The sequence below is a fragment of the Lycium ferocissimum genome, unplaced genomic scaffold, assembly GCF_029784015.1.
Source record: "Lycium ferocissimum isolate CSIRO_LF1 unplaced genomic scaffold, AGI_CSIRO_Lferr_CH_V1 ctg105, whole genome shotgun sequence".
Classification (NCBI taxonomy): Eukaryota; Viridiplantae; Streptophyta; class Magnoliopsida; order Solanales; family Solanaceae; genus Lycium; species Lycium ferocissimum.
Window position 1 is genome coordinate 348,175 of NW_026713343.1, and position 8,961 is coordinate 357,135.

Here is an 8,961-nt window from a genome sequence, read left to right on the forward strand (position 1 = left end):
AGGTAGGTTGTAAATCTTGCCAACTTGGATTAATGAGCAGAAATAATTTTAAGCAGAGGTAAGTAATTGGAATTTCTTTTAAATTATTAAATTTTGCTTAAAAATTATCAAATATACATACTAATAAAAAATAGTAACTACCTATTAAATTAAGATGTGTATGCATGTTGCCTGTGGTTGGGGGAGAGGGAAATGAAACTAAATTATACTAGCACTTCTTAGATTTTTTTTTCCATTTGAGTTGAACAATTTGCATCCATTGTATGCAATGGGTATATAGTTGCCAGGCCCAAATAATTTATGCGCATTTTGGGTGTGTTTGGTAGTTGGTACGACCGGAAAATATTTACTGGAAAATGATTTTCTATTTTTCCTTGTTTAGTTACACTAAATATCTTGAAACATATTTTTCTCAAGATACGAGGAAATGAAGGAAAATGCTTTTCTTAAAAATTTGAGGGAAAACATTTTTCAAATCAATATCAATAAAAGCACTAACGCATCCCAACCCACCCTCTGCACTATCCATCCACTCCACCTACCTGCGTAACCCCACCCCTGACTACCCCTTATGCCTTACCCCGCACTTACCCCCTCACCCCTTCTATCTCCACCACCAGAAGCTGTACTCTGAACTAAAAAATTTCATAGTGTTTTGATTTGAATAGATACAAATATTCTTAAAGTGATATTTTTCAATTTGCGTACCAAAGACCAAAAAATAAGTTGGAAAATCACTTATTTTTTGAGAAAATATTTTCTTGGAAAACATTTTTCGTCATACCAAACACACCCTTTATGTAACATAGTTATTTCGAAGAGATTGACATATTTTTATTTTTAAAAGCTATTCAATGTTTACGTTGCAATTCGCCATTAACATGATTGTAACAGGTCTCACTTGATATACAAAACAAAATATTTGGTAGAACTTTTTACAGTAATACTTTATACACAATTTTAATTCATGTGTCAATTTTTTTTTGTTTCTTCTTAAACTCTATGTTCAGTTTTAATAACTATTCTAAACAAATCAAAAACAGCTTGTTACGTCTGACAAATGAAGGAAGAAGTAGCACTAACAAATTGGGGCTCTGTGGCCCAAATTAAAATCCGGTCCATTCTCTTTTGTCGCATTAGGACCAATATATCCTAAGACCAGAAAACAAGAAAAGGAAATGAATGTAGGCTGTAGTGGTAGCTGAGTTTCTTGATTCAATGACCACCATGGCTTCTGCAATCTCTGCTCCTACTGCTTCTTCTTCATTCACTAGTAGTAGAAGACTCTCTTTAACTGCTTTCTCAACTTCTTCCATTTCAGTTTCCAAGAATCCCAAAGTTCACTTCTTGAAATGCTTGGGTCTCACCCCTTTTTCTTGGAATGGATTGAAGCAGCTCAGCATTTCCAAATCTCAATATTCAGTACTAATTGGTATTTCTCTATTTTGGGTATTTGCTAATTCAGCTGTTTTAATGATCAGCCAATGCCAATTGGGTTTTGCTTATTATATTGAGTTCTTTCATATTTGTTGATTGTTGAAGTGATTGGTTTACAGGAAGAAGTAGAAAACTCAAAGGGAAAGGTGTATATGCATCACTATTTGGAGTTGGTGCTCCTGAAGCACTAGTAATTGGGGTTGTGGCTTTGCTAGTTTTTGGTCCAAAAGGTCTTGCTGAGGTCTGTTTTCCTTCTTCCCTATACAATACTATGACCATTGTCTGTCTTTAATTTCATTTGAGGATAGACAGAAGTTAAGTTACAAGTACATGAAGTTCTTTTGGATTAGTCTTAAGTCAACTCTATTAATCAGGAAAAATGTTTTTTTTTTCTTTTGTTTTAATCCTTGGCTAGATGTGAGTTGCCAGCTGAATTATTGAAAGCAGAGAATTTACAACCGGAACTCTCACGCAAATTATTAAATTATCATTCAATAACTTTCTATTGAGCTCCCAGGAATAAGTTTGCAAACTCAGGGTGCGTTTGGTCGAAGGAAAATGTTTTTTCAAGAAAAACATTAAAAATAAGTGGTTTTCTTTCTTATTTTCTTATGTTTGGCATGTAATTGTCCCAAAAGCATCTATATATAATCTAGACAAACACTATGGGATAGGGGTGGTGAGGATGAGGGCTGTGGGGTGGGGTGTATTGGAGGGTGGGTAGGAGACAATTAATGTGTAATGTCACTTAGGAAACTTGTTTGCTCTACTTCCATTAGGGAAATCATTTTTCGACTTCCACTAGGGAAGTAATTTTTCTTACTTTTAAGGATCTTGTATTCCTAGAGAAAATTTTTTCCAAAAAATTTGACCAACCAAACACGAGAAAATTGAAAAAACATTTCCATGCTAAACACACTAAAATTAGAAAACATTTCCATACCAAACACACTCTGACTGTAATTCTAAGTTCTAACTGAGCAGACGTTTCCCTACCACTGATATGCTACAAAGCTAATTAGGCGTAAGATAAACAATGTATAGCAGCTTCTACTTAGATTGCTTACATTCAAAATCCTTAGCTTCCTTTGGAATTTAGTCATGTGAAAGTTGTGTCTTCAGATTCACTAGATAGTTTTAGATGCATTTAACTAGAGCGAGTTTCAAATTATCTTTGTGAAAGGATTAGAAACACTTCAAATGGATTTTGATCATCTTATACTACTGCAAGAAGGTGTTGACTAAAGTTTGGGGGTGGGGGGTGACTCTAGCGTTTAAGGGAGGTAAAATATATTATCCTAAAGAAGAGGGTAGGAAGTGTGTTATCCTTGGATATTAGCCAAATGATTTTTCATTCGCTTAAGATTGTGGGGGGGTGGTCTAGCATCAAAACTAAGACGGGGTAATTGAAGTCTTGCAGCGGTGGATGCACCTGAGATTTTGAGTGCATATAGATTTTCTGCAGCGCTAGCCCATTGGGGACAGTGATCGCTACAGGTTAAGAGATATGCCATCGGTTTACTGGGCTGGGGTGGGATTTCTGTGAGTGTTAAAGGAACTAATCTAAGTAGTTAGAAAATTAGGAAAATGTACTACCTCAGTCAAGAGAGGTTATGGGCATTTCATGATGAGGTCTCATGCTATTACAATCAATTGCTTTAAACCTCCAAGTATTTTACCTTTAGGATTCTGAAGGCTTGCTTTTTCTGTAACCTGGGGTGGGCATGACGCCCTAGTCATTTACAGTTACCCCAACTAGATGAGGTGGAGTACTTTCCGGTAATGCTGGAGAATGACTAGGACTAATAGTGACAGAAGGTTGGGTTATAGAAGATCGGTTGTCAAGCCACAATTTTTTAGAGAAAAAAAAAAAAAAAAAAAAAAAAAAAAACATGCCTGCTGATTGACGCCACTCCTTAGGCATGCTGGGTAAAATGGATTCCTGATGTAACACCTCCTGGATATAAGTGCCTCTTTGAGGTCATGAGGAAGACACATGCATTTTTGTAAGAACACTATGTGCCTCTCTTTTATTGGTCCAATTTTCGCTGCAAAATTCACATTCTACTGATGCTTTCTACGTTGATTCTGCAGCTAAAGGTTGAGGATTCTGAAGTTTTAAACTTCAAATCCTTCACTTTGGTTCAAGTATACCAATCTAAATGTAAACCTTCGTCGTATTGCCAGTTGTTTTCTCAGTGGGAGAACCGCATGTCTTATTCAACTCTAATATCTAATGACAACGTAAACTTTGACTTACCATCTTACAATGTGAGATTTTCTGCATGTCAGGTTGCTCGTAACCTGGGAAAAACTTTGCGTGAATTTCAACCTACTATCAGAGAACTTCAGGTAGGTCCATGTAACATTTTTCTAAGTTTCTTTGTTTCCCTTACTATAGAAGCTGATTTTGATTCTCATGGTGCTCTTGTCTTTTGCATGAAGGATGTTTCAAGGGAATTCAAGAGCACACTTGAACGAGAGATTGGCCTTGATGACATTAAAGGTTCAGTCCAAGACACAAAAAAATCTAGCACAATGAGCCCTTCATCAGATACCAGCTCTAAAGATTCAACACAGGTGGCTGATCCCAGTGAGTAATCACACCTTTTATATCTTTGCCATTTGTGTTTCCTAAATGTAGTATGTTTTTTTTTTTTTAGTAACTCCAAAAAGTCTTCAACTTCGTGGACATTTTTTTAATTGTTTTACTTCTTAGACGTTTTAATTATCATATTAATGGTTCAGAGGTTATATCGATGCCCTGATAGAAAGTACCAAGTGTATGAGTCTACTTATCATATTAAAGAACTGTTGGTGTTTGCGCAATTTTTACTTTTGCTGTTCAATTGACACTATGGTAAAAACTGCGGTTTACAATTTGCATGGGAAAACGCCAATTACCACTAATATGTAGTTTTAACACCCGTTAAGGTTTCCGGGTTGTTTCAGCGTGCTAGAGTATACTTACTGGTTAAATAAAGTTCTTTGATTTTTTAAATTTGTCCTGAAGATAATATTCTTTATTCTGCCAAGTAAGGTAGAAATGGTAGATTAACTGTATTTGTGCCTTTTAGTATCGCATATAATTCAGAAGTTCATTTTGTGAGTGAAAAATGTTGTGTTAAGCATTGGTTGGAGTTCACCAGTAGAGTTGCAAGATTTGATCTGTTAAATTTCTCTGCAGAAGTGGTCTGATCTTGTGGCAACTATATTTCATAGGGTTGATGTATAATGTATTGAAAGTTCTGGAAGGTTTCTTGTTAAACTTTTCAAAAGACATTGCGCATTGTTGGTTGCACTCTTATTGCAAAAGAAAATTTAGATAGTACCAACTATTCTCCCCAGTAGCTGTAGCAAAGGAAGAAGGCGTATAGGCTCTGTCTGATCTTATCTCAGGAGATGGAAGAACTTCTGATCCTGGCTCTGGCTTAACTACACTAAGACTTATTCAGTCTAATTTCCAGACTGCTATTGAATCAGCAAAAGAAGACTTGAAGCGTGTGTAAGCGGCCTACCTCATTCCTTTCATTTTGAATGGACAATGGTATTTTGACTATCTCCGAGATTGAATTGAATGTCCATGGCTGAACTGACACTTGACGGAAAGCCAATAGTCCTGGGTCAAGCCATTTTCCTTAGTCAACCTCTACTAAAGTTAAGGAACAGCCGTGGGGCACGAAGACAAAGGTGACAAGCGAATGTCAATCAAAACCCACAACCAATCTTACCAAAACCTTAACCATCAAAATCAGCTTTGAGACGTTCTAAAAGCTGCCCTAGTTGAAGTGGTCTTTCATGTAGTTTTCAAGAATTGATTTTGGTACTATAAGGTCTGACTTTCTTCTGTATAAATGATGTTTTTGATGTAAGAAGCTTAAAAGAGTTAGTTTTGACTCACAAACAATTGACATTACAGATGTATTTGCTTGTTCTTGAGCTTTCTTTTCACAAGTAGGAAACTAAAGTAATCACATAATAAATTTGTTGGATTATGTGTGCAAACAAATTTTCAAAATGGAAATTAATAAGAAAAAGAAGCTACATATAACGTATAAAGGTACTCTTCATGGTGTGAGGTCTTTTAGAAAATATTGTAAAGGCTTGGCCCGAAGCGGACAATATCGCACCATGTTAAGATTGTGATTAGACTGGTTTAACTCTACAAACTGGTACCAGAGCCGATGGTTTGGCTAAATGAGTATGGAAATGATGAATTTAACTCTCATATTGCTGCCTGAAAAGCTAAGAAACAAAGCCCAATTGAGTGGTGGAGTTGAATGTGCCGGTTTACTCCCTTTGTGCGTTTACCGGCCAATTTACTGCCTTTGCCCGTAGTTTGGACACCCATACAGAGACAAACACTAGTGGGTTTTGGTGGGGAGAACCACTTAGATAATTTTGGTGGCACGCAATGAAGCTCTAGGTTAGCCTGTAATTGGGTGTGCGAACAAAGTCTCATATTGGAAATTGATAAAAAGAAGCTAAATATAAGATGTAGGGATACTCTTAATGGTGTGAGGCCTTTAGAAGAAAACCATGCGGGTTTGACCCAAAGTGAACGTTATCACTCCATGTTAAGAGTGTCTTTCGGTGTAGTTTAGTCAACAAAGATGTAGGATTGACATACCTCTAGAAGGCCAAATTGAAATTGAAAAGCAAAAAGTAAGTCAAATTCCACCTAGGTGCATGATAGCGCTTGTTTGCTTTTGACATAAATTCAAAGACTGCACTTCTATTTCTTTATCGGGTTCTTGAATTAAGGGCGTCTATTATGAAAGAACACTCAGTCTGACAATGAAATTTCCTGGTATGTCTTAAAGAGTTAATGACGAACTCACGTAGTTCTTTTTTCCCTTCATTATTTGATTTTCCGTTGGAGATGGGCCACCTTCACCATAATCATATGGGATACCATTAGCCTATTTATGTCTTTCACCCAGCCTGGTGATCTTTCTCTTTGAATAATCCATTCCAACGACAGTTTCATTAGATATCCTACAACTGGAGACCCTCTTTCTTCTAATCCTGGTCCTCCACCAACGCGGACCCCAGTTAGATTCATGCATGCTACTTATAGTGTTAAGAGTAGTTATGTGAGAACATCTCACACTCTTTTGGACACGCACTGACAAGAGACTTTTGAGCTTAACACTCTGACAGGCTTGGCAGAGGATGATACAGGTCTCTCATTTTGGTTCATATTTGGACCCACATTTTACATAGACCATAGAATATTGACAAGGTGGACATGCTTTGGTCTCCTTGACTTTTCAATCCATCGTGTGAATCTTGCTTTTACATTCATTAGCACTTTGTGTAATAACCGCTTGGATTTAAAGAAATTCTGTACAGAGTGCATGTGTTTTAGAGGGACAGAAGTTCGGTTTTTATTGTACATGTATAAAAAGTTAAAGCGATGCATCAAGAGTTCATGGAAACCTTGGGCTCATTCCACACATTGTCTTTCGAGGATTCAGGTTTAGTTCTTCTAACTTTATATTGAACACTTGAAAACTTTCATTGACTACAATAAGAGGTGTTCCAATCTACTGTTTGATGTTTGTGAATTATATGAGGTAAAAGCTAATTTCAGAAGATGCCGTAGCATCAAAATGTGTGAAAGCTGGCTTATTTTCTTTGTGAAGAAGGTTATCTAGGAGGAAACTGAATTTGGAGGAAATTTTAGTTGTTTAGAGCACACATGACTAGCATGAAACCAGTTTTTGCCGAAGAAATGTGTTAAGTCTGATAACTGGAGGAGGGACAACCTCGCATTCTTGTTCGCATTGGTACCTCATAATCAATGCTCATGGCTTCTAAGTATAGCAGAAGGCCCAAAATTGCAAGAATATTTTATCTAGACATTTTCATTCATATTATCCAACCTTTCAATCAATGGTTGTTGCTGCTTCGTACCTACAGAATATCCACTATTGCAAATTTGCGAGTGGGTTTTTGGTCCTTATCTTGGACCACTTTTACCTACCATTATCCATAGTCGTCTTCTGCAATTATTATTTTAGGCATTATATCATTGAAGTAGCAAATCAGTTTTTAATGCTCATTTGTGTTATCAGACTAAATAGTTACATATCCTATAAAGACTTCCATTATGTAACTCTTACAAAAATGGCAGATGGTTCTCCATCACCAAGCGTAGCTTCAACGGCTGAAGACGACTTGGAAAGGCTGATGAGAATCGCTGAGGCTGAAAAACAAGCTGAGAAGGATCTCGCATCCTTACTTGAAAGTCAGTCTGAATCCCAGACCGTATCACAAGGTAAGTAGATATACAAAATAAAGATCGGAACGCCATTCTATTAGATTTGTATTATAGCAACCATGGTCCATCTTCCAAATTACTCTTCCAATGATTGCTGTACTTCTATTTGGATATTAGTTGATCTCGTTAGTACAATAAGCAATCCACTGCTCGAGTTTTTTTCTTTTTCTTTTTCTTCCTTTAACATTAATTTTCTGGTATGAAGCAGGGTCCATTTCTACTAGATGTTTTCTGCTGTCGAGCTGTTACGAAATAATCTATTCATGGGATGCATTTTGGAACTTTTCGATCCCATTGTTGTTCTATTCAAATTCTAATCGGTGTTAATGTTTCTGAAGTGGCAGATAATTCTTCTTCTTCGGATGGAGCATACTCAACCGAAGAGTTGTTGAAGATCACTGAGGAGCAGCTACAAGCAGCTGCTCAGCAGCAGAATGAGACATCTACTCCCGAGCAAAGCCAGTTCAACGCCCAAAGTCCGTCGCAAGGTTAGTAATGTGTGCACATAGAAAATACCTTTTCGCTATGATCCATCTTTTAAATTGGTGAAGTCCTGAAACCTGGTCACTCTTGCTATGCTCCTGCTAGAGTTGCCCGAAAGTGCTCTATTTTTATTTGGATATTTATTGCCTCATTAGTACAATAATAGATCCACTGCTCGAATAACGTTCTATTCGTGGGAGGGAGATACTTCAGAACTTTTCAACCCAATTGGTTGTTTTCTTCATCCATAGGGAACTAACTGCTATTGTTTCTGAAATAACAGATATTTCTTCTGCAGAGGGAGCATACTCAACTGAAGAGCTTTCGAATAATACAGAGACGACTTCGCCTCAGCAAAGCCCATCAAATGTCCAAAGCCAGTCGCAAGGTTAGTTATTTGTGCACATAGTAAACTTCCCCTTTCTCTGTGTGTGTCTTGATGTTTATTCTTAAATACATTTTACCCCAGAAACTCCCGAAGAAGCTGCCTCGATGATCCCTTCTTCCACGAAGCCCGAAAGTGAGACATAGGGCAGCTAACGCGCGATTGTCTACTGTAGGGCTTGTTCTTTTTTTTTTTTTTAAATCATTGAATATTGTAGTATTATTCTTAGAAAGCTTGATGAACTTGGAATCTTTTGCTGGGAGATACAATTTTGTACATTAGAGCCATTGGAAGAGTGTTGTAACAGATTTCACTTATTTAGTCAGTCTGATGTAATGTATAAATCAAGATAAAAATCACTTCCTTTCTA

General features: G+C 36.9%; 1 protein-coding gene across 5 annotated transcripts; it reads left to right on the forward strand.

Annotated features, from left to right (window-relative positions):
- Nucleotides 1-1,115: 1,115 nt before the first annotated feature.
- Nucleotides 1,116-8,961, forward strand: LOC132041501 (sec-independent protein translocase protein TATB, chloroplastic). Of its 5 annotated transcripts, none has more exons than XM_059432210.1 (8): nt 1,119-1,432; nt 1,557-1,678; nt 3,730-3,789; nt 3,883-4,030; nt 7,577-7,720; nt 8,062-8,211; nt 8,505-8,594; nt 8,676-8,961. In XM_059432210.1, the coding sequence occupies exons 1-8, from the start codon at nt 1,219-1,221 to the stop codon at nt 8,735-8,737; spliced, it is 990 nt and encodes a 329-aa protein (XP_059288193.1). In that variant the 5' UTR covers nt 1,119-1,218; the 3' UTR covers nt 8,738-8,961. The 5 variants fall into 5 exon arrangements, with proteins under 5 accessions (XP_059288196.1, XP_059288193.1, XP_059288195.1 ...); XM_059432212.1 differs by having other exon boundaries at nt 8,062-8,199; nt 8,511-8,594; XM_059432209.1 differs by having other exon boundaries at nt 1,120-1,432; nt 8,068-8,211; nt 8,490-8,594.

Excerpts from the sequence above, each read along its gene's own strand:
- LOC132041501 (XM_059432208.1), top strand. The coding sequence starts at position 1,219 with ATGACCACCATGGCTTCTGCAATCTCTGCTCCTACTGCTTCTTCTTCA. Across the intron at positions 4,031-7,576 it reads AACACAGGTGGCTGATCCCA|ATGGTTCTCCATCACCAAGC; the intron begins GTGAGTAATCAC and ends CAAAAATGGCAG. Across the intron at positions 8,595-8,675 it reads TGTCCAAAGCCAGTCGCAAG|AAACTCCCGAAGAAGCTGCC; the intron begins GTTAGTTATTTG and ends ATTTTACCCCAG.